We start from the raw sequence: 26740 nt of genomic DNA, 5'->3' as shown, positions 1-26740 counted from the left end.
AGGTAATCAGGTGACAAGAAAAACAATCAGACTTCTATTGCCAATATTGGTTACCCTATTCCAAAACATGTGGTCAATTAGTTTGCTGGGGATTTCTGTGTTTGTTTTGGGTTGGGAGAATGATGGAACTTGGATCTGACAAGAGAGCCATTCAGATTTCTTGCAGTTTTTGATTCCCTTAAAACTGGTTCTCACTGGCAAATCAAGACAGTTGAATTAGATAAACTTCTTACTCCAAAATTCTACAGTTTAAAAGAGATACCTGTTTTTAATCTACATCCTAAAACTAGAACAGAGTTAAATGTAAACCTGCCTTTTCTGATTTGCAATTCACTCTATCTCAAAAACAAGAAACAAAGGATAATGTATACTCATCTGTGAAGTTTTTAAAAGTTAACCATTTGTCTAATGGAAAAACATTATGTTTTTAAGAAAAATTAAACACATTATATTTTGGAAGAAATACAGCATTAAGGCTTAAGAGCTAATTAAGGATATAAACTGCAGTTGCTTGCTTCTGAATAACACTCAATAAAAAAACAAACATTAATTCCAAGAGAAAAGACACAGCATTAACCAGAAATAGTTGTTAAAGGAAGAAGTTACAAGTTGGATGTCATTTTGACTAGTTTTAAGAGTACAAACTATGGAATTAGCCCTTAAGTTAGAAGTCTTCATAATTTAGAAACTAGTTTCGGGGAATAGGAAGCAAAAGAGACTCATTGTACACAGAACTCTCTAATTTAGGTATTCTAGCCATTATACATATATATTCCTTTGATCAAATGCTCTGGGATGAATGAATGAATGAATGACCATAATAGCCAAATCTAAGTCTGATCCAGAAATCCTATGAAACATAAGATGTTCAAATGATAAATTCTTAAAACTATGCAAATAAAATTAATGTAATCTTTTCCTTTAATTTAAATTCCTTTTAATTCCCAGAGCCATGGGAAATTTCTTGTAAAACCATTCCATGTCTTATTTTCATTAAGTAATTCAGTGCCCAAACAAATTAATAATAAAATATCCTACAATCTAAGCCCAGCCTCCTCAGAAAAACGTAAGTTAAAAGTCTACCGGAATCCTTGCTCTTTTATGGCAAATGCTGGTGTTTCCAAGGGGAAGATTTCAGACTGCACAAACAGTTCCCTCACTCTCCGGTCTATGACTTTCCCATACTGAGCACCCGCATCCAGAATGACAACAGCTCCTTCATAGTGGTGGTGGCCATCCTTAAGGTCTCCTCCGGCATTCTCCAGCTGCAAATATTAACACAAATGTCTTCTTAATTATGAAAATTAGAGCTACTTTTAAAAACTGTGGTCACTGTCAGCTCCAAAAACACACAGAAACTGTTAACTTAGGAATTTGAGTTGCCAATTCAAAACACTTCTTTTCTTTAAGAAAAGATTTTTATAGATATCCATACACAGGCATAAATAAAAGTTACCATCTACTGACTACATGATATAGCCACTTTATGTTTAATGCATCTTATGCACATTATCCAATACTAGGGTAAGCATACAGTCCAGCTGTGCCAAAATACAGTACTGGTTTATGCCATGCCTGTTATACTGGCATTATTATTAATAGTGCCTCCTTTGAATCTCAAAAGCATCCCAGTTTGGGCAATATGATCACCCTATCTAATTGTCACAGCATTCCTATGAGGGACATACTGATGAGGAACTGAAAGTTTCCTGCCAGAGTATATAAACATACCCAAATTCACTTTATTAGGATTTTTTGTATTACCTGAGGAAAAAATATATATGTATCTGACTCATAACACTAAAAGTTTTAAAATGTTTTTTAATCTTATCTCTGACAAGTCTACATTGAAAACACTTTTCTGGAGAGCAATTTGGCAAAACATAAAATTTTAACCATATGTGCTGAAATATTTATCTGGAGTGTGCTAAAATATTTACCTGGAACTGGCTTCAAAATAATGCAAGGGTAGGTGGGTATGGATGAAACAAGATTGACTATAGGTACTGAAACCGCTGAAGCTGGGTGATACATATATTGTGTTCACTTTAGTCTCAATTCTGTTTTTGTATATTTTACATAAGGAAAAGCTTTAAAATGTGTATGTACCCTGTAAATCCACTTGGAGGAAGCATATACAATATGATCCCATTTTAAAACATTTTGTGTAAAAGTGCAAGTGTATGTACATGTATGAAAAAGAATGTATAGACAGATATACACCAAAATATTAACAGAGGCAGTATCTGAGTACTAATGGAACTATAGTAGGTGATTTAAAATTTTTCTTTATGCTCTTCAATATGTTCAAATATTTACAATAGATATATTTTTGTAGTTTTTCCCCCTCCAGTTGTAAAATTTGCACACTAAAAAAAAACTTAAGCCAGCCCCTTAGGCATCTGTGTAACACTTTCATCCCTCTTCCCTCTCCATTTAAGTGAATAAATACATGCAGACTGTGACTTCCCTGGTGGTCCAGAGGTTAAGACTCCACGCTCCTAATGCAGGGGGCCCAGGTTCCACCCCTGGTCAGGGAACTAGATACCGCCTGCCACAACTAAGAGCCTGCATGCCACAACCAAAAGATCCCGCAGGCTGCAACTAAAGATTCCTCACACCACAACAAAAATCCCACGTGCCACAACTAAAACCCGGCGTAGCCAAATAAATAAATACATAAATATTTTTTTAAAAAATAAATAAAAACAAATGCAGGCTTCACAACACCACTAACACTTCTTCACTGCAGTAATGAAAAAAGCAACAATCATAAGCATCTACAGAGGAGGATATGTGAGAGGAACCCAACCATAGGCCAGAAGGAATTCCTCAGATCACAAAATGAAGGTTTTAATCATAAGAATATCAAGCAATGTAGAATAATCAGATCACAGAAAACACGTTTATAGAATATATTAATGCAAGAAATGCTAAAACTTTCTCCTTTCACACCTTTACCCTTAGTCTTAGTATACGTATATACACACACATTTCCCTTTAAGGAATTTATCTAAAAATTTTTTAATTTATTTTTTGTAAAGAATAGGGTACTTTTTAAAGACCACTATGTTATTGTGCAAATGTCTCAGATTTAGGTCCATTATCACCTTCACAATTTTCACCAAATCCAAGTACAACCTGTTTTCTCATATTACAGGCAGAGTTCTCATTTTGCATGATTCTGATACGCAAGAATTTCATGCCATGCTTTATACCAGGGTTTAGTTAACTACAAACAGTCCCCAATATCATGGCTCCAATTTCATTTAACATACATTAACATATAATAATTACATAAAGTACAAACTTTGCTCCTCAGTCCACAAATCATCACATAAATAAGATGAACATCATAATCAGTAGCCAATCATGTCCCTTCTCTAAAAGTCTACTGGTGATTAGTCACTGCAACAACAAACAGCCGAGAGTGCAATTGTGCTGTCTTCTTGTTGGCCAATGATAAATCCACATGCCATTTTACACATATGGATAATCAACAAAGATGAAAATGCAGCAAAGAAATTAAAAGTGATATGCTAGAAGTGAATTTCGAATCCAATGTAAATAGAATTATAGAAGAAACAGCTGGCCGTGGCAAGGCTGACACTGGTGCAGTATAAGCCCCTCTAGATGTGCAGTCAGAGGAACTTAGTGAAGGCAACTTATCAACATCAATGAGTGGTTGTGATAAAACAGATAACAATGTCCCAGAGGAAGTAACTCTGAGAAAATACTTCAAATTAAAGAAACTCTTGGAGATATTTCATGATATTCAAAGTGCAAAGGATAAAATGTTTAAAGCCATCAGAGCACAGAAAAGATGTGAAGGGAAGTACTATGTAAAAAACTTATAAAGAGTAGTTTAAAAAGAAATAAAACACAATTCTCAATGTTTCTAAAGTTTTAAGTTATACTAAATAGTAGTTTCACTACTTCCCTATTCTTTAAAATTAACAGTAAGAATTAATATTTCAACAAAAATTTTTAAAACGTCACAAAACCATCATAATTTTCCTACTGATTATATGATTGCTTTGCATGGTTTCAGCTTGCAAGTCCATTTTTATGATCATTTTACTATCACACAGTGAGGACTATTTCCTTAAATCAACCATTTTTTTCTTTTTTCTTTTTTTTCTTTTTTTATTTTTTTAATGCTATTCTTGTCTGCTTACATTCTTCTGATGTATGTATGTATGTATGTATGTATGGCTTTGTTGGGTCTTCGTTTCTGTGCGAGGGCTTTCTCTAGTTGCGGCGAGCGGGGGCCACTCTTCATCGCGGTGCACGGGCCTCTCACTATCGTGGCCTCTCGCTGCCGAGCACAGGCTCCAGACGCGCAGGCTCAGTAATTGTGGCTCACGGGCCGAGTTGCTCCGCAGCATGTGGGATCCTCCCAGACAGGGCCCGAACCCGCGTCCCCTGCATTGGCAGGCAGACCCCCAACCACTGTGCCACCAGGGAAGCCCAACCATTTTTTTCTTAAATGAATTAGTTTTAAAAGAAAATTTTATACTGTTTTCTTAGCACGTTTTAAAACTGTTCAATCGGGCTTCCCTGGTGGCGCAGTGGTTGAGAATCTGCCTGCCAATGCAGGGGACACGGGTTCAAGCCCTGGTCTGGGAAGATCCCACATGCCGCGGAGCAACTGGGCCCGTGAGCCACAACTACTGAGCCTGAGCGTCTGGAGCCTCTGCTCCGCAACAAGAGAGGCCGCGATAGTGACAGGCCCGCGCACCGCGATGAAGAGTGGCCCCCACTCGCCGCAACTGGAGAAAGCCCTCACACAGAAACGAAGACCCAACACAGCCAAAAATAAAAACATAATAAATAAATAATAAATAAAAATTTTTAAAAAAAAACAAAACTGTTCAATCAAATGACATCAGAGATCACTGAGGAAACACTGAATCCTTGCCTCACTTCTTTCTACCTCAGCTATCAACTTGACTATCAAGCAAAAAGCTTCAACAACTCAGGGAAAAGCAAAAAGGTCACCAGTAATAAAAGCAAAAGTTTCTTTCCCTGAAAACCTTGAATCTATTTACTCTTACTTCACACAGAGTTATAAAGTTTGATCATTAGGCTTCCAAACCTTCAAGGGATTAGAAAGAGCACCTTAAAGAGAAAAATAGCTCATTAGTCACATCAGTAGTCGAGATAAATGAAATTCAACATCACAAGACAAAAAAACCTACTATATCTATTTATAAAATTGATTTAAAACTAAAGACGAAGGCTACCCCTCTCAGGTGATCTGAAGTCATCATAATAAAGTAAGTAATGTTCATATCTTTTATGATAGCAAGAATGTTAAGTAAAAACTAAACCATATTCAGCACCCTATTTAAGAATAAGGCAAAAGAATCTTGCAGATTCTATAAAGATGGAAATGGCATCATTTTTGGATCTTCCTGAATCTCCTCATATCACTGACCACTGGATAGCAAAACCAGAACCCAAGACATATATCATATAACTAAATGACAAGTTATTCCTCCAAGAAACCCAAAATACAAGCTGGTGGGAATGAACTACCAGAGCCACAATCCCTGGTGTTACAACATCTGTGTCGGAAGCAACCAGGACTCATTAAAGAAAACCGGAGAATTCCACAATGGCCAACAGGGGGTAGCTAAAAGGCACAGGGGCCAATTGAAGAGCAGCAGCGCATTGGGAGGAGGTGTGGCCACTCCAATGGAGCAGAGGCAGCAAGAGAACCTAAGGTAAAGCCTAAAGGGTGGAATGGGTTTAATTCCCCTGAAACTTTGAAACTGACAGGCCAGGACTCCCTTCTGGGTCAGGGCTCACAATAAGGAGCAACTGCTGCGATCAGAATCAAAATTAATAGGATAAGCCTGAACCAAGATGGCGGAGTAGAAGGACGTGCGCTCACTCCCTCTTGTGAGAACACCAGAATCACAACTAGCTGCTGGACAATCATCGACAGGAAGACACTGGAACTCACCAAAAAAGATACCCCACATCCAAAGACAAAGGAGAAGCCACAATGAGACAGTAGGAGGGGCGCAATCACAGCAAAATCAGATCTCATAACTGCTGCGTGGGTGACTCACAGACTGCAGAACACTTAGAGCACAGAAGTCCACCCACTGGAGTGATGGTTCTGAGCCCCACGTCAGTCTTCCCAACCTGGGGGGTCTGGCAATGGGAGGAGGAATTCCTAGAGAATCAGACTTTGAAGGCTACTGGGATTTGACTGCAGGACTTTGACAGGACTAGGGAAACAGAGACTCCACTCTTGGAGGGCACACACAAAGTAGTGTGTGGATTGGGACCCAGAGGAAGGAGCAGTGACCCCAGGGGAGACTGAACCAGACCTACCTTCTAGTGTTGGAGGGTCTCCTGCAGAGGCGGGGAGTGGCTGTGGCTCACCATGGGGACAAGGACACTGGCAGCAGAAGTTCTGGAAAGTACTCCTTGGCATGAGCCCTCCCAGAGTCTACCATTAGCCCCACCAAAGAGCCGAGGTAGGCTCCAGTGTTGGGTTGCCTCAGGCCAAACAACCAACAGGGAGGGAACCCAGCCCTACCCATCAGCAGTCAAACGGATTAAAGTTTTACTGAGCTCTGCCCACCAGAGCAAACCTCAGCTCTACCCACCACCAGTCCCTCCCATCGCAAAAGCCTCTTATATAGCCTCATCCACCGGAGGGCAGACAGCAGAACCAAGAAAAATGACAATCCTGCAGCCTGTGGAACAAAAACCATATTCACAGAAAGACAGACAAGATGAAAAGGCAGAGAGCTATGTACCAGATGAAGGAACAAGATAAAACCCCAGAAAAACAACTAAATGAAGTGGAGATAGGCAACTTTCCAGAAAAAGAATTCAGAATAATGATAGTGAAGATGATCCAAGACCTCAGAAAAAGAATGGAGACAAAGATTGAGAGGATGCAAGAAATGTTTAACAAAGACCTAGAAGAATTAAAGAACAAACAAACAGAGAAGAACAATACAATAAGTGAAATGAAAACTACACTAGAAGGGCTCAATAGAATAACTGAGGCAGAAGAACGGATAAGTGGCCTGGAAGACAGAATGGTGGAATTCACTGCTGCAGAACAGAATAAAGAAAAAAGAATGAAAAGAAATGAAGACAGGCTAAGAGACCTCTGGGACAACATTAAATGCAACAACATTCGCATTATAGGGGTCCCAGAAGGAGAAGAGAGAGAGCAAGGACCCGAGAAAACATTTGAAGAGATTATAGTCGAAAACTTCCCTAACATGGGAAAGGAAATAGCCACCCAAGTCCAGGAAGCGCAGAGAGTCCCATACAGGATAAACCCAAAGAGAAAAACGCCGAGACACATAGTAATCAAATTGGCAAAAAATAAACACAAAGAAAAATTATTGAAATCAGCAAAGGAAAAACGACAAATAACATACAAGGGAACTCCCATAAGGTTAACAGCTAATTTCTCAGCAGAAACTCTACAAGGCAGAAGGGAGTGGCATGGTATACTTAAAGTGATGAAAGGGAAGAACCTACAACCAAAATTACTCTACCCGGGAGGGATCTCATTCAGATTCGATGGAGAAATCAAAAGCTTTACAGACAAGCAAAAGCTAAGAGAATTCAGCACCACCAAACCAGCTCTACAACAAATGCTAAAGGAACTTCTCTAAGTGGGAAACACAAGAGAAGAAAAGGACCTACAAAAACAAACCCAAAACAATTAAGAAAATGGTCATAGGAACATAACATATCGATAATTACCTTAAACGTGAATGCATTAAATGCTCCAACCAAAAGACACAGGCTTGCTGAATGGATACAAAAACAAGACCCCGGGCTTCCCTGGTGGTGCAGTGGTTGAGAGTCTGCCTGCCAATGCAGGGGACACGGGTTCGAGCCCTGGTCCGGGAAGATCCCACATGCCGCGGAGCGGCTGGGCCTGTGAGCCACAATTACTGAGCCTGCGCGTCTGGAGCCTGTGCTCCGCAGCAAGAGAGGCCGCGATAGTGAGAGGCCCGCACACCGTGATGAAGAGTGGCCCCCGCTTGCCGCAACTAGAGAAAGCCCTCGCACAGAAACGAAGACCCAACACAGCCATAAATAAATAAATAAATAAATAAATAAAGCATGACACAAATTAAGCAATGTGAATACCATCAAGCTTTCATCATCATTAAAATAAATAAGTAAATAAATAATGATCACAACATCTTAACATTAAAAAAAAAAAAGTTGATAACCATCAATTACAGCAGCAAATGGGCACAAAAAAACCCAAAACCCATATATATGCTGTCTACAAGAGACCCACTTCAGACCTAGGGACACATACAGACTGAAGGTGAGGGGATGGAAAAAGATATTCCATGCAAAAGGAAATCAAAAGAAAGCTGGAGTAGCAATATTCCTATCAGATAAAATAGACTTTAAAATAAAGAATGTTACAAGAGACAAGGAAGGACACTACATAATGATCAAGGGATCAATCCAAGAAGAAGATATAACAATTATAAATATATATGCACCCAACATAGGAGGACCTCAATACATAAGGCAACTGCTAACAGCTGTAAAAGAGGAAATCGACAGTAACACAATAATAGTGGGGCACTTTAACACCTCACTTATACCAATGGACAGATCATCCAACAGAAAATTAATAAGGAAACACAAGCTTTAAATGACACAATAAACCAGATAGATTTAATTGATATTTATAAGACATTCCATCCAAAAACAGCAGATTACACTTTCTTCTCAAGTGCGCACGGAACATTCTCCAGGATAGATCACATCTTGGGTCACAAATCAAGCCTCAGTAAATTTAAGAAAATTGAAATCATATCAAGCATCTTTTCTGACCACAACGCTATGAGATTAGAAATGAATTACAGGGGAAAAAACGTAAAAAACACAAACACGTGGAGGCTAAACACTACTTTACCAAATAACCAAGAGATCACTGAAGAAATCAAAGAGGAAATCAAAAAATACCTAGAGACAAATGCCAACAAAAACACGACAATCCAAAACCTATGGGATGCAGCGAAAGCAGTTCTAAGAGGGAAGTTTATAGCAATACAATCCTATCTCAGGAAACAAGAAAAATCTCAAATAAACAATCTAACCTTACACCTAAAGGAATTAGAGAAAGAAGAGCAAACAAAACCCAAAGTTAGCAGAAGGAAAGAAATCATAAAGATCAGAGAGGAAATAAATGAAATAGAAACAAAGAAAACAATAGCAAAGATCAATAAAACTAAAAGCTGGTTCTTTGAGAAGATAAACGAAATTGATAAACCATTAGCCAGACTCATCAAGAAAAAGAGAGAGAGGACTCAAATCAATAAAATTAGAAATGAAAAAGGAGAAGCTACAACAGACACCACAGAAATACAAAGCATCCTAAGAGACTACTACAAGCAACTCTATGCCAATAAAATGGACAACCTGGGAGAAATGGACAAATTCTTAGAAAGGTATAACCTTCCAAGACTGAACCAGGAAGAAATAGAAAATATGAACAGACCAATAACAAGTAATGAAATTGAAACTGTGATTAAAAATCTTCCAACAAAGGAAAGTCCAGGACCAGATGGCTTCACAGGTGAATTCTATCAAACATTTAGAGAAGAGCTAACACCCATCCTCCTCAAACTCTTCCAAAAAATTGCAGAGGAAGGAACACTCCCAAACTCATTCTATGAGGCCACCACCACCCTGATAGCAAAATGAGACAAAGATACTAGAAAAAAAGAAAATTACAGACCAATATCACTGATGAATATACATGCAAAAATCCTCAACAAAATCCTAGCAGACAGAATCCAACAACACATCAAAAGGATCATACACCGTGATCAAGTGGGATTTATCCCAGGGATGCAAGGATTCTTCAATATACGCAAAACAATCAATGTGATATACCATATTAACGAACTGAAGAATAAAAACCATATGATTATCTCAATAGATGCAGAAAAAGCTTCTGACAAAATTCAACACCCATTTATTATAAAAACTCTCCAGAAAGTGGGCATAGAGGGAACCTACCTCAACATAATAAAGGCCATATACGACAAACCCACAGCAAACATCATTCTCAATGGTGAAAAACTGAAAGCATTTCCTCTAAGATCAGGAACAAGATACGGATGTCCAATCTCACCGCTATTATTCAACATAGTTTTTGGAAGTCCTAGCCTTGGCAATCAGAGAAGAAAAAGAAATAAAAGGAATACAAATTGGAAAAGAAGAAGTAAAACTGTCACTGTTTGCAGATGACATGATACTGTACATAGAGAATCCTAAAGATGTCACCAGAAAAACGACTAGAGCTTATCAATGAATTTGGTAAAGTTGCAGGATACAAAATTAATGCACAGAAATCTCTTGCATTTCTATACACTAAAGATGAAAAATCTGAAAGAGAAATTAAGGAAATACTCCCATTTACCACTACAACAAAAATAATAAAATTAAAAAAAAAAAATAATAATAATAATAATAAAATACCTAGGAATAAACCTACCTAGGGAGAACAAAAGATCTGTATGCAGAAAACTATAAGAAACTGATGAAAGAAATTAAAGATGATATCAACAGATGGAGAGATATACCATGTTCTTGGATTGGAAGAATCAATATTGTGAAAATGACTATACTACCCAAAGCAATCTACAGATTCAACTCAACTAAAAATAGAATTACCATATGATCCAGCAATCCCACTACTGGGCATATACCCAGAGAAAACCATAATTCAAAAAGACACATGCACCCCAATGTTCATTGCAGCACTATTTACAATAGCCAGGTCATGGAAGCAACCTAAATGCCCATCGACAGACGAATGGATAAAGGAGATGTGGTATATATATACAATGGAATATTACTCAGACATTAAAAGGAACAAAACTGGGTCATTTGCTGAGACGTGGATGGATCTAGAGACTGTCATACAGAGTGAAGTAAGTCAGAAAGAGAAAAACATCGTATATTAACGCATATATGTGGAACCTAGGAAAATGGTACAGATGAACCAGTTTGCAGGGCAGAAATTGAGACACAGATGTAGAGAACAAATGTATGGACACCAAGGGGGGAAAGCCATGGGGGGGGTTGGGGTGGTGGTGTGATGAATTGGGCGATTGGGATTGACATGTGTACACTGATGTGTATAAAATGGATGACTAATAAGAACCTGCTGTATAAAAAAATAAATAAAATAAATTTCAAAAATTAAAAAAAAAAAAGATAAGGAAAACAGAAGGGCCAGACTGAAGTGTGGGGAGGAATCAGTGCCAGGAATGCTCAGAAAACAAACTGCCATGATTTTAACAGAAAAGGGAGCTCTATCAATTCGTAGAAAGTATCTGAAAATTTAGAAGGTATTCTAAAAATGCAAGAAATACTAGGAATTTCCTGGTGGTCCAACGGTTAGGACTCCACGCTTCCACTGCAGGGGGCACGGGTTCCATCCCTGGTCCCAAAACTAAGATCCATGTGGGCAGCCAAGAGAAAAAAAAAAAAAAAGCAAGAAATACACCTGATACTAACAGAACACTGTTAATCAACTATACTCCAATATAAAATAAAAATTAAAAAAAAGTAAAATGCAAGAAATTAAGTTTGCATGGAAGAGAATCAGTAAGCATAGAAGTTAAATTCCATACAAAGTTACTAAAAGTGAAAAAGGAAATAAGGAATAGAATAATATCTCTAAAGAGAGCAAAACAGAAAGACAAACTCAAACAACAGATGAAAACTGGAATGTGCTATTTCTAAATAAGCTAAAAGGTATTAAAATTATGCAAGGCATGAAAGAATATGAATCAAAATTAGACTATAAATCCAGAAAGACCAATCCCAAGACATACTCTCAACAATATTATTTGGTTTTAAAGAAAAAAAACCTTTGAATATATTGGATAAAAACTTATAACTCGGGCTTCCCTGGTGGTGCAGTGGTTGAGAGTGCGCCTGCCAATGCAGGGGACATGGGTTCGAGCCCTGGTCTGGGAGGATCCCACATGCCGCGGAGCGACTGGGCCCGTGAGCCACAACTACTGAGCCTGTGCGTCTGGAGCCTGTGCTCGGCAACAAGAGAGGCCGCGACAGTGAGAGGCCCGCGCACCGCGATGAAGAGTGGCCCCCGCTTGCCGCAACTGGAGAAAGCCCTTGCACAGAAACGAAGATCCAACACAGCCAAAAATAAATAAATTAAATAAATAAATTTTTAAAAATAAATAAATAAATAAACAAAACATAACTCAACTACACATTTGTTGCGTGTAGTTTTCTTTACATGTGTCTTATTTTACAATAAAGATTTTTTAAATAAAGCGAAAGAAGGGAACTAAGAGTCTGTACCTATTATTTCAGGTGTCTTACATATTTTCTTATTCATAATGTATTTGTTTTACAGATGAAGAAAATGTCAGTTGCCTGGGGATAGGACTAAAATGTAAGTCTTTTCAAACCCCAAAATAATTAGCACTGCAGAAGAAAAGTGGGTAAATATGCATTATATTTCTGGAAGACTACCTTCAAAGTTATTTTACTTTTTAATATTTTGGTACTTAAAAGGGGTAAGCTTTATTACTCTAAAAAGTTTCCTTACATGAGTGAAATAATGTTCTGTTGATGTCTCTAAGAAAAGAACTATTATACTATATAAATGATTTTTTAAATTGAATTTCATCAATACTAAACTTATTCAGGTAGTTGCCTTTAAAAGCCCTTTCAAATTAGGAGCCTTCAATTGTTGAAATAAAATTAAAAGTTTTAGGGTTAAGAAAGATTTTAAAAATACCCACCCACACCCATTTTGGTGATCTGAGATTCTCAACTACTCAGAATAATCCTTTCATTATCAAAAGGCTACTGGAAGTTTGACCACGTTTATCTATCTAATCTCACCACACCTATAACTAAAAAAACAGTACAGTTTCTTCACAAAATTATCCAACATCTCAGGTACTTTAGATGAATCAACCTCACCAAAGGTTTTTCATAAGAGCCCATCACCTCACATACAATGCTGAACGAAGTTTGAGCCTACAACTAAAGGGTTAAAACAAAGAGACTATAGCTCTTGACCTTACCATATGCTTGTTATACCCTCCTTTTATTTTGAAAAATTTTGAACCTACAAAAAGTTTAAAGTATGGTACAATGAACAGCATCTTCCAACTAAATTTAACAATTAGTAACATTTTGCCACATTGGGTTTATTTCTACCTATATATATATACTTTTTCCCCTGAACAACTGGAAAGTAAATTGTAGATTTTTCACTCCCCAAAAATCTTTTCATCATGGACCTCCTACAAACTGGAACATTCCCCTGCATAACTACAATACCATTTTCACACCCAAGAAATTTAACACTGATAGTATCTATAAACAAATTTTCCCAAATGTCACAAATACCTTTATGGCTTTTTTTTCCTTTAATTTCAGAACCCTATCAAAGACCACACACATTTTGCACACACATTAATCTAGAACTATTCACCTCTTCACATTTTTATGGTCTTTCATGACACTGACATTTTTAAAAGTTCAGAGTAAGCTTTTTGTAGAATGACCCACCACCAGGATGGGTTTCCTGTCTCATGATTAGACTCTAGATAAACATTTTTTTTGGGCAACAACTTTACATTAGTGATGATTTTACACTGCCTTCTCCTGATCTCATACAATGGCAAGGACACAATGTCACTTTGTTCCACTATTGGTAATACTGACTTTGATCACTTGGTTAACATGACTGTGTGCTTGAAAGAAAAAAAAAAATCTGATTCAAGTCCTCCCCCTGCTTAAAACCCTATAGTGACTTTCCCTTAGAATAAAGTTCAATAAAGTCCAAAATACTTTCCAAGTCCTATGAGGCCTTGGCCTACTCTTCAGCCTAAACTGCTCTTTTAAACTCTCCACAGTCCCACAGAGTAGTATGCTGTCCTCTCTGAATCAATCTCAAACATGTCAACTGAAAGAAATAAAACATCTCTGAAATCATGCTATATCTTAAATTTTCCATTAGCCCAATGACAAAGCTGTCATTGCCATGGTCATAGTTATGTACAATTTGACATAAAATCCTTTAAGGGAAAGTGATTCCCGGAATCTCTCAGGAAATCTCCCTTAGAGCAGAAAGATGCCCCAAGAGTTCAGGGAAAGAAATACAGGTGAGCATGGCTGAAAGTCATCTAGAATAGACATGCTGGAGCTTTACGTAACTCACCAAGTACACCATTTCTCTATGCATTCTGTGAACAGTAAGAATGAGTAAGATCCCTGGAAAGTGTAGTGGCTCCTTATTCCTAGTGGTATGCCTGGACAAGTGCAACCCCCTAACACTTCAGTCAGCAAAACATTTAAAAACCGGGCTTCCCTGGTGGCGCAGTGGTTAAGAATCCACCTGCCAATGCAGGGGACACAGGTTCGATCCCTGGTCCAGGAAGATCCCACATGCCGTGGAACAACTGAGCCCTTGAGCCACAACTACTGAGCCTGTGTGCTGCAACTACTGAAGCCCGTGCACCTAGGCGGGCCTAGGTGCTCCACAACGAGAAGCCACCGGAGTGAGAAGCTCGCACACCGCAACGAAGAGTAGCCCCCACTCACTGCAACTAGAGAAAGCCCGCGTGCAGCAACAAAGACCCAATGCAGCCAAAAATAAATAAATAAATTTATTTAAAAAAATAAAAATAAAAACCATTTGAAGAAGGACTGACTGAGTTCTGGTTATTACCTGAAAAACTTCCACTGACATCTTCTGGTAAGAACAAAGAAGTGCTAGCGTCAAAAATTCCAGAATGAGTTCTCAGTGGCCTGGAAGAAAATCCCAGAAGTAACTGAGTACTCACAAGGAATAATGAATCATCAAAATTCTTGATGGAATAAGAGATCTGTGGAAAAACAGGACCTGGACAACTCAAGTCAAAAAATAATTCAGAAGAGTCAGGCTAAACATGAAGAAAGTTTAGAAATACTGAAACTAATTTATTTCATATAAGTAGATATATAGACATGTTTTATCTATACCTAAGTAGTACGTAAGTCTTCTAAAAAAGTCTAAGTCTCTGAAATATATATAAAAAATTCTAGGTGCAATTATTGAATACAGGTGACATACAGTTGTTCATTTTACATAATAAATGTATAAAATGCCTTTAGGAAATGATGTCATACATCTGGTTAAGCAGCGCTTACTTATCATCGACTATTTCATGTTGCCTAAATTATGATCACTAAGTTTTGTTCCATTTGTCTTATAATTTCAATACATTTGTAGATACTAAGCATTATAAGCAAAAATTCTGATCACTCAATTCGTCTGCATTCATTTTTCTCTATCTTGTTTAATCTAAGTATGCAACCTATAGACCTCTTCAGTAAATATCTTCAATAAATTACTTTTTTTTTAAGTTTTCAGTGTTCAACAGGTTTGGGAAATACAAGTCCCTAGTGACATAGAGCATTGTCTTAGCCTTTTACTGCTCCTGGTTTGTTAATGAGTTCATATGTTGAGGAAACACTTTTCCCTAATGAGATTTCAAGCTAGTAGTTATTCAATGTTCCTGCTTTGTTTCTACATGTTATGTGGGATCATGCTACTATGAATTCCATATTGCTTCTAATTTAATTACTTTTTCTCCTTTACTGAACCAATTTGTAGTAGTTCTGATTACAACTTCATCTTCTTTTGAATAAACAAATATGTCTCTTGATTCTTCAAAGTCATTCCAAATCTTCTTCTCCCCTTATGTATAAGGGTGCCAACAGTTCCTTTCAAGTTCAAGTGGGCATTATTGCTGAGCATAATGAACAGTCTGAATGTACTATCTAAATCAATGAATTAAAAAGTGGTTTAGCTTGGATTCAGATACTACTACTAGCACCCACTTAAAGACAGCCAGACCCCATGCACACAAACTCTAAAACCGTGGAAATGGTTGAGGAATTTCAACTTCTCAGGTAAATTAAATATAGTTCTAATGCTAAATATAGTTCTAATGGGTTTAATTGATACATATGATCACTGGGTAAGAAAATAAACACACAACTGTTTATTACCTTTATTTTCCAACTTCAGGGGAAATAAAAATTTATTCCAGTGTCACAATTTCTAATTCCAAGTTTTAAACCTTTTGAAATCAATTATATATTTTCCCCTTGGATTTCAATGACCCTAAAAGAGTCTTTCCAGAAAGTTATAGCAATGTTATTTGGCTGACAAACTATATTTATGTAGCCAGTTTTAAATTAAATAATTAAGAAAACTTGGCACTGTTGGCTAAAATCAAAGTACACTATCCTTTACCTTATGATTTTTCAATCCTTCAAAGTTTTATTATAGCTACTTTTCCCATTTGATGATGAGCATTAGCCAATGGAGGAACAAAAGGTTATCTCTAGATAAATCTAACCCACTATTAATTAGCCCAAATCATCCTACTTCTAAAAGTTGGCAATGTACACACACACACACAGAAACAACATTCAGTAACAACTGTTGTCATACCATTAAAATATTAGAAGGAAAAGTTTTGAACCATGTTCACTCTTATCTGTTTAGTTACACTCACAGATTTTTTCTTTATATTGACCTTTAGTTTTCCTGACTGACTGCATTCCAATTGTGACTTGAGATCTACTACTTTAACAAAAAATACTTCTTTGGATGGTGATTCAAGTGTGTGTTGCCTGTTCACATGAACAAGAACCAAAGGTTCTTTGCAAAGAGACAAAGAAACAGAAAGAATATTATAGATTTACATACCTAAACAGCCTCTCTTCAGTTCATCTCCCCATACTATCAGTATACTAAAGATAACCTCAGATGATACTTTTCATGCAGAGATGAAAGATAATCAAAGGGCTTTCTCTTCCTAAATATACTGAGTTTGTGAACAGACTCAATTTTGCCTTTAATTACTTTTCCTAAAATACTTTTAAGAAGTAATTTTAGCTTAGATCTATACATTTTTTCCTAAGAAAAATTTTAAAGTTTAAGCGTAGAATGTCACCATTTCACAGGTATTTAGCACATGGTCCATTTTTCAAGATACAACTATTATACTTCATAAACCCAAACTCCTTTCTACATCTTGCCCTTTCTACTGTAACATGTGCCTGAACTACACTTTGTTGAAAATAATGAGTTAACAGAACTTGAAAAAATTATACACAAAATTGGTGAAAGTTAGGGAAGGAATCAAGCATGCATTCTGCCTTTCTAGTATCAACTCTGCCACAAGTAACCACACAGTAAATGAAAGAAAGTTCTTTATAAACAGTTCCAGAAAGAATAGAATTAGAATATCACCATTTTGCAATCTCTCATAAAATAATGTATTTAAGGCTACTGTGGCCCACAAAAGGATCAGTGCTGGTATGCAAACTGTTGCCAGTTCATAATAACAAAAGGTACATAAATTTTATATAAGCATTCATAAACTTATATAACAAGTTGACAGTAATTTTATTTCCTTGAATCTATAATAAAAATTTGGGGCTTTTACTTTCTATGTCTTAGAGTTTTAAATTTCTTTTGTCTAAAAGTTTATTGTATTTTGTAAAAATAGCAGTCACGGTAGGATTGGAAATTTTTTTTTAAAAACTGGATCTTTATTGCAGATCTGTGAGAAGCACTGAACTAGGTATTGGCTATTAAAATCATTAGGTTAAAGACTGATGAGAAATTTGATAACAGATGAATCAGATGGCAACACCCTGAATCAACCGATCAATCTTAACCTACGAAAATAGAGACAAGACATATGTAACTCTTTTTTTGTAACTGAAGTATAGTTGATTTACAATGTTGTTAATTTCTGCTGTACAGCAAAATGATTCAGTTATACATATATATACATTCTTTTTTTATATTCTTTTCCATTATGGTTTATCATAGGATATTGAATATAGTTCCCTGAGCTATACAGTAGGACCTTGTTGTTTATCCATTCTACATGTAAGAGCTTACATCTGCTAACCCCAACCTCCCACTCATCCCTCCCTCAACCCCCTTCTCCCTTGGCAACCACAAGTCCATTCTCTATGTCTGTGAGTCTGTTTCTTTTTCGTAGATAGGTTCTTTGGTGTCATATTTTAGATTCCACATATAATTGTTATCATGTGGTATTTGTCTTTCTCTTTCTGACTTACTTCACTTAGTATGACAATCTCTAGCTGCATCCACGTTGCTGCAAATGGCATTATTTTGTTCTTTTTTATGGTTAAGTAATATTCCATTGTGTATATATACCACATCTTCTTTATCTATTCATCTGTTGATGGACATTTAGGGTGCTTCCATGTCTTGGTTACTGTAAATAGTGCTGTTATGAACATAGGGGTACATGTATCTTTTCGAATTAGAGTTTTGTCTGGATATATGCCCAGGAGTGGGATTGCTGGATCACATTGTAATTCTATTTTAGTTTTATGATGAACCTCCATAGTAGCTGCACCAACTTACATTCCCACCAACAGTGCAGGAGGGTTCCCATTTCTCCACACCCTCTCCAGCATTTGTTATTTGTAAACTTTTTAATGATGCCCATTCTGACCGGTGTGAGGTGGTACCTAACTATAGTTTTGATTTGCATTTCTCTAATAATTAGCAATGTTAAGCATCTTTTCATGTGCCTGTTGGCTATCTGTCTTTCTTCTTTGGAGAAGTGTCTATTTAGGTCTTCTGCCCATTTTTCGATTGGGTTGTTTTTTGTTGTTGTTGAGTTGTGTGAGCTGTTTGTATATTTTGGAAATTAAGCCCTTGTCAGTTGCATCATTTGCAAATATTTTCTCCCATCCTGTAGGTTGTCTTTTCGTTTTGTGTATGGTTTCCTTAGCTGTGCAAAAGCTTGTAAGTTTGACTAGGTCCCATTAGTTTACTTTTGTTTTTATTTCTATTGCCTTGGGAGACTGACCTAAGAAAACACTGATACGATTTACAGACATATGTAATTCTTACTATGAGGCACTAAGTAAACGTATGTGAAGGAAAACTGACCACATGTTTATAACTGCTGAGGTGAGTGACAGAGACATTACACTCTTTGCTCTACTTGTGCATGTTTTTAAATTTTCCATATGTAACAGACTACATTGGCCCTAATTCTTCACTATTCCCTATATCCATGCCTTTTGTCATGTCACTTTGCAGTTTGTCCTATTATAGGCAGAATATATCACTCTTGACACTGAGCTCAACCACGAGACGTGCTTTTGCCAATGTAATGAGGGCAGAAGTGATAGTGTGCCAAGGCTTAAGCCATTTTAATGTTCCTTGTCTCCTGTGCTTCTGCCATCATCATGAAAACACCAAGAGCCTACTTACTGATCCAAGCAAAGGATGAGAGTAGTGAAGCTCAGCCGAGCTCACCCACAAACTCCTAAGCAAGAAGTAAGCATCACTTGTCTTTCTGAAAATGTTTCTAATACTACCTAAAGCGAAATTTTTAAAAAACCATCTAACACCAAAGCATCCACGGCAGGTTATGAATCAATAACAAATTATGATTCTGCTTTCCCTGGCCATAAATAGCAGAAATATATAAGAATGTAGGGGAAATTGTACAAAATGGCTACCATTACGTTTAGTTCTCTACGACCTTGACTTCAAAATATACATTATACTGAACCTTTGGCTTTAGAGATTAAAATATAACTGCATACTTACCTCTTTTTTTTAAAGGGGGTAACTAATGAAGGAAAGACATCAGGGAAGAGAAACTACTTAGAGGCACTATTAAATAACCTCTGGAGAGCTAGGGCTGGTGAACTCAAGAGGTACCAGACTAGACAGGATAATATGCCTCACAGACAAACCAATAGAAATTTTCTTATCTAGTACCTGAAAATAGCTTTTCTATGAAAATACTACACCAAATCCAAGGTTGCATTTTTAAAACATTCAAACTTGTTAAATCCAGAATGCTTCAAATTCTATTTATTTTTTATCAACTTTATTGTCAAATTATTTTTTAATTTAAAATTCAAACTGCTACTACCAAATAAAGTAGTCATTCATTTCTACTGGTTTTTATAAACCTGTCTAAAAGTAGCCTGTTTGTCCACAAACCACATATTATTTTGATTAAAATACAGCTGAGCAAGATACTTTAAAAATATCCTTAAGGGCTTCCCTGGTGGCGCAGTGGTTGAGAATCTGCCTGCTAATGCAGGGGACACGGGTTCGAGCCCTGGTCGGGGAAGATCCCACATGCCACGGAGCAGCTGGGCCCGTGAGCCACAATTGCTGAGCCTGCGCGTCTGGAGCCTGTGCCCCGCGACGGGAGGGGCCGCGATAGAGAGAGGCCCGCGCACCGCGATGAAGAGCGGTCCCCGCACCACGATGAAGAGTGGCCCCCGCTTGCCGCAACTGGAGAAAGCCCTCGCACGAACCGAAGACCCAACACAGCCAAAAATAAATAAATAAATAAATAAATAAATAAATAAGAAAATCCTTTAAATAAAAAAAAAAAAAAAAAAATATCCTTAAGGATAAAATATTATAATGCAACTTTTTAAAAGTTTGTTTTACTATATCAAGATTTATCTCTTCCAGGCATCAAGTACCTATTATTACAGCCTAAATATTCCAAGCTGTAGGAAGTGGAGAATACCAAAACCTATCAGGGGCTATCTTCTGTTCCAGCAATTTCACTCCTAGGTGTTTATACAAGAGAAATGAACACCCAAGTCCACAAAAACTGGAAACAATCCAAATGGCCATCAATATGTGAATGGATAAACAAATTCTGGTATATCCATACAGTGGAATACTACATAATAATAAAAATGAACAAACTACTGATACACACAACATTGATAAATCTCAAAAACGTTATATTGAGTAAAAGAAGCCAGAATCATTGTATGATTCCACTGATATAAAATTCAAAAAGAAACAAGACTAATGCATAGATACAGAAATCAGAACAGTGGCTGCTGCTGAAGGAGTGGAGGAACTGACTTCCAAGGGGCATGAGGGAACTTTGGGAGGGATGGAAATGTTCTGTATCTTGATTGGGGTAGGGGTTATGTGGGGATATATATTTGTCAAAACTCAAATTGTACACTTAAAGATCTGTGCACTTCACTACATGTACATTTTACCTCTACAAAAACAAGCAAAATAAATCACCTATTTGTGACCTTTTTTAAACTACCATTTCTCTCCACAAACTGAAAGACAATGTTACAATAAGCAACTGTTACCCTCAGCCTTCAGGGGCACTGGATGGTCAAGCTCTGCCATGGTGTCAATAACAAGGCCAATAGTCACTCAAACCTAAGAGACACTCCTGTTTCAAAACCAAAAACCTATCAAGTTAAATCCACTTATGTGGATGGATTAATCATCCATTAAAAGTTTATACTTTTATCCCTAAAAATTTTTAGTCTAACTCAAGCTACATCCACTCAAAGTATACCAATTACCTCTAAAAGAGCTATCTTCTTCAGTGTGATGCTCTAAGTCTTGTGCCTTATTTTGCCCAATCAGATGCTGGACTTGGGAGGAACGTATCTCACAGTTCAATACAGTAATGCATTAATATGAAAATGATCCACTAAAATGTAAACTAGGGTCTCAGTCCAGAAACTGATCACACAAAGCAAGTTTAGTAAAAAGTAAATGGTAGGGAATTCCCTGGTGGTCCAGTGGTTAGGACTCCCTGCTACCACTGAAGGGGTCATGGGTTCAATCCCTGGTCAGGGAACTAAGATCTCACGTGCTGCTGGGCACAGCCAAAAAAAAAAAAAAAAAAAAAGTGAATGGTATCCCAACTCATTCTATGAGGCCAGAGTACTGTCCTGACACCAAAACCAAAGACATCACAAGAAAACTCCAAGCCATTATCTCTTTCTTTCTATATTTTGGCTGCATCGGGTCTTAGTTGTGGCACGCAGGATCTTTCGTGGCGGCGCACAGGCTTCTCTCTAGTTGGGGCATGCAGTTCTTCTCTTCTCTAGTTGTGGCACACGAGCTCAGTAGCTGCGGCGCACAGGCTTATTTGCCCTGCAGCATGTGGGATCTTAGTTCCATGACTAGGGATCGAACCCGTGTCTCCTGCATTGCAAGGCAGATTCTTTACCACTGGACCACCAGGGAAGTCCTCAAGCCATTATCTCTTATGAATGTAGGTGTAAAAATCAACAAAATTAACAAACCAAATCCAGCAACTTACAAAAAAGGATTATACACCATGGCCAAGTGAGATTTATCCCAGGAATGCAAGTTTGGTTTAATATCTCAAAATCAATTAATCTAACGTATCCACACAATAAAGAACAAAAACCATATGATGATCAGAATATATGCAGAAAAAGCATTGGTCAAAAATCCAACATCTTAACATAATAAAGACAATCAACAAACAAAGAACAGAAGGAAATGCCCTCAATCTGATAAAGAGCATATATGAAAAACCCTCAGCTAACTTTACACTTAATGGATAAAGACAAAATGCTTTCCCCCCAACTAAGATCAGGAACAAAGATTTCTGCCCTCACCACTTCTATGCAAAAGTATGAGGTATTAGGCAGGGCAATTAAGCAAGAAAATGAAATTTAAAGTATCTAGAGTGGAAAGGAAAAGTAAAACTATCTCTATTTGCAGATGACATGATCTTATATAAAGAAAATCCTGAGAGTTCCACTAATATACTATTAGAATAAATAAGCTTGGTAAGGTAGTAGGATACAAAATAAATACACAAAAACCAACTGTATACACTTGTAATAAACAATCCAAATATGTAATTAAGATAAAATTCCATTTACAATATCATCAAAAAGAATAAAACAATTTAACTAAAAAAGTACAAAACCTATACTTAAAAAGCTATGTAACACTACTGAAAGATTTAGACATAAGTGGGAAAACATCCCACGTATGCGTCAGAAAACTTAATACTGTTAAGATAGTACTAATCCCCGTACTGATCCACAGATTCAACGTGATCTCTATCAAAATCCTTTGCAGAAATTGATAAGCTTATCCTAAAATTCATATAGAAAGTCAAGGGACCCAGAATAGCCAAAACGAGCTTAGAAAAGAAGAACAAAGCTGGCAGACTCACATGTCCCAATTTCAAAGCTACAAAATGAAGACAATGTGATATTGGCAAAAGGACAGACACACAGATAATGGGACAGAACTGAGAGTCCAAAAATAAACGGTCAACTGATTTCTGAGGAGGGTGCCAAGGTCATTCAAAAGTAAAATAATAGTTTTTTCAAAAAACAGTACTGCAACAAGTGGATAGCCAAAAATTTAAAAAATGAAGTTGGTACCTTGCCTTATAGCATATACAGAAATTAGCTAAAATAGATCAAAGACCTAAATATAAAAATTAAAGTTATAAAACTTTTAAAAAGCATAGGCAATTGCACAAACTCTTCAGGATCTTGAATTAAGAATGTTTCTTAGATATGACAACAAAAGCACAGTGACAAAATTTTAAAAAATAAGTAGCACTTCATGAAAACTAAAAGATTTTATGGGACTTCCCTGGTGGTCCAGTGGTTAAGAATCCGCCTTCCAATGCAGGGGACGCCTGTTCGATCCCTGGTCAGGGAACTAAGATTCCACATGTCACAGGGCAACTAGGCCCATGCACCACAACTACTGAGCCCGCACGCCACAACTAGAGAGAAGCCCGCATGCCATAACTTAAGACCTGACGCAGCCAAAAATAAAATAAAATAAGTAAATAAACAAAATTAACTAGGCCTATTTAAAAAAAAAATTTTTTTAAAAGCTTTTATTTGGCAGAAGACATCATTAAGAAAGTGAAAAACAACATACAAAATGGCAGAAAATATCTGCAAATCATATTTCTGATGAGACCTGTCACTAAAATAAAGAATTCTTAAAACTCAATAAAAAGACAAATAACCCATCTTCAAAATGGGCAAAAGATCTGAACAGACATTTCTTCCAATAAAATATACATGGTCAATAAGCACACAAAAAGATGCTCATGATCATCCTTCAGTAGGGAAATGCAAATCAAAACCACAATGAAATACCACTTCATACTCACTAGGATGGCTATAATCAAAAAGACATGTGTTAACAAGGATGTGGAGAAATTGGAACCTCATATACTGCTGTCAGAAATGTAAAATACTGCAGCCACTTTGGAAAACAAATACTGCAGCCGCTTTGGAAAACAGTCTGACAGTTCACCGAAAGGTTAAACATAAAATTACTACATGACCCAGCAATTCCCCTTCTAGGTATATACCCATGAGAAATGAAAAGTTATTTCTATATAAAAACCTATGCAGGAATATTCATAGCAGCATTATCCATAATAGCCAAACAATGTAAACAACCCAATGCCCATCCACTGATGAATAGATAAATAAAAGGTGCTATAGCCATACAATGGAATACTATTTGCTAATAAAAAGAAATAAAGTACTTATACATACTACCAGATGTATGAACTTTGAAATCATTATGTTAAGTAAAAGAAGCCAGTCACAAGAGACCACATATTGTAAGATTCTAGTCATATAAAATGTCCAAAGTAGGCAAATCTATAGAAAATAGATTAGTAGTTGCCTAAGGTTGGGAGGGAGAGGTGGGGGGTGGGGGGAATGAGGACTGACTGCTAAAGGGTACCGGATTTCTTCTGGGGGTAATGAGAATGTTTAAAAATCGACTGTGGTGATGGCTGCACAAATCTGTGAATATACTAATAACTACTGAATTGTGCCCTTTAAATGGGGGGGGCAGAATTTTATGGTATTTGAATTATATCTGAATTAAGCTTTTACAAAAATAAATTTTTTTGAGAAAAGTATGGTAGAATCTAGGTGGTGGACACAAATGTTGACTAAAATTTCTTTTAACTTGCCTGTCTGAAATTTTTCATGAAATGTTAAAAGCAGGAAAAATCACAGCATAAAAAAGTTTCACTATTACCAATAATATACCAAAACAATGATCTATCCACAACCATTTTTATGCATCAAGAGTCTCCCAAATTAATTAGGGATTGTTCACCCAAAAGTTGTCCAAAGCAGATTTTAGAATTCTGGAGTCCCTGATTTACATTCACAACGAAAACTCAGAGGATAAGAATTAGTTCTCCAAATTATAAACAAGGTGAGGGTGACTTAATTTTACGTAAACCTCCGTTGAGTTTTGAGAATAAAAAGGGTTCTGTTCTCCTGTTGACAAACACGACAAATAGGGAATTTTACATGTCCAGGCAGTTTTAAATGTTTGGGAAACATCCTCTGCAAATGTTATGGCAGACTAGAGCAGATTATTTTACCTTTTGGTCAGTTTCAACACTGCTGGTTCTCAAGTTTTAGAAAGCAAGTAATTTGACACTGAATTTTTTTTTTTTTTTTTTTGGCCGCGTTGGGTCTTTGTTGTTGCGTGCGGGTTTTCTCTAGTTGCAGCAAGTGAGGGCTACTCTTCGTTGGGGTGCGCATGCTTCTCATTGTGGTGGCTTCTGTTGCTGTGGAGCACGGGCTCTAGGCACGCAGGCTTCAGTAGTTGAAGCATGCGGGCTCAGTAGTTGCAGCATGCGGGCCCTAAAGTTAGCAGGTTTCGATAGTTGTGGCAGGTGGGCTCAGTAGTTGCAGTGCAGGCTCCAGGGTGCACAGGCTTCAGTAGTTGTGGCTCACGGGCTCTAGAGCGCAGGCTCAGTAGTTGTGGCGCATGGGCTTAGCTGCTCCACGACATGTGGGATCTTCCCAGACCAGGGATCGAACCCATGTCCCCTACATTGGCAGGCAGATTCTTAACCACTGCGCCACCAGGGAAGTCCTGACACTCAATTTTTAAGAAGTTTAGAATAACTCCCAGAATAGTTACTAATTCAGAAAAAAACTATTTTAATGTATACACATTAGGCTTGAATTTCAGCCAAATTTTAAATACATGTCACTAGAGAAATCAAGATCCAAATTCAGGATGATATGTACTCTGTAACTGGAGTGACCATATGGCCCAGTTTGCCCAGGACTGTACTAATTTACAGCTGTTATTCCCACATCCCACCCAACTTAACAACTGTCTCATGTTTTTCATTTTTTAAATATTATTATGAATAACTGCATTAAAGTAAGATAGTATGGGTTTGCTATATTTCCACTTTATACTTCCACCTTCTACCATGGCTTTGCCTAGTACTCTGTGGCGTTGGCAGGTGCAGTTAACAGAGTTCTCACTTCAACTTCTGGTTCAATCTAAAAGCCAACCACTGAGAACCCATCTCTCTCTTTCCTGACCCTTTCCTGATCAAAGAAGTACACTTGGACACTAACTCTATCCAGTTGTGAGTGCTGATAGCAGAGTGTTTGAAGCTGCTGTCCTGGCCAGCCACTTGGTGTACATGCTAGTTGTGCCACAGCCATTCTTCAGCTTGCAAAATGCGCATAACCTCCAGGCCTCCATCAGCTGGGTCAGTGGGATATGTAAGGTGTTCATGAAATACATGTAGGAAAGAGACTCTGTGTATTCCTGTGCATAATGTACAGAGAGAGTAATCTGCACTTAATGCTACAGTAGTTTTGCTGTTTATTTAATTGGATTTACACGATACAGCAAATATTTATTTTATTTGGTAACATTTCACAGCAATTATTATAAATTTAAATTATTTTTAGCATCTCCTTTTATGCTCAAGTGCCCCAGTTTACACAAAGAGTATATGGTCACACTACAATAAACAAAGACCTTATTCCCTATCAAGTTGTAGTGGACTAC

The 26740-nt window shown here is 37.2% G+C and overlaps 1 protein-coding gene across 1 annotated transcript in view; it reads right to left on the bottom strand.

The window, feature by feature from the left end:
- GMPS (guanine monophosphate synthase) overlaps nt 1-26740 on the bottom strand; it is a 91088-nt gene that overhangs the window by 53982 nt on the left and 10366 nt on the right. Inside the window, exon 2 of the mRNA XM_057545440.1 lies at nt 1084-1265. Within this exon, the coding sequence (XP_057401423.1) occupies nt 1084-1265 (182 nt within the window). The remainder of the gene's footprint in view (nt 1-1083; nt 1266-26740) is intronic.

Source organism: Balaenoptera acutorostrata, chromosome 4 (genome assembly GCF_949987535.1).
Source record: "Balaenoptera acutorostrata chromosome 4, mBalAcu1.1, whole genome shotgun sequence".
In the NCBI taxonomy this organism is placed as follows: domain Eukaryota; kingdom Metazoa; phylum Chordata; class Mammalia; order Artiodactyla; family Balaenopteridae; genus Balaenoptera; species Balaenoptera acutorostrata.
The sequence above is the reverse complement of the archived record's forward strand: the minus strand, read 5'-3'. Positions and strand labels throughout refer to the sequence as shown.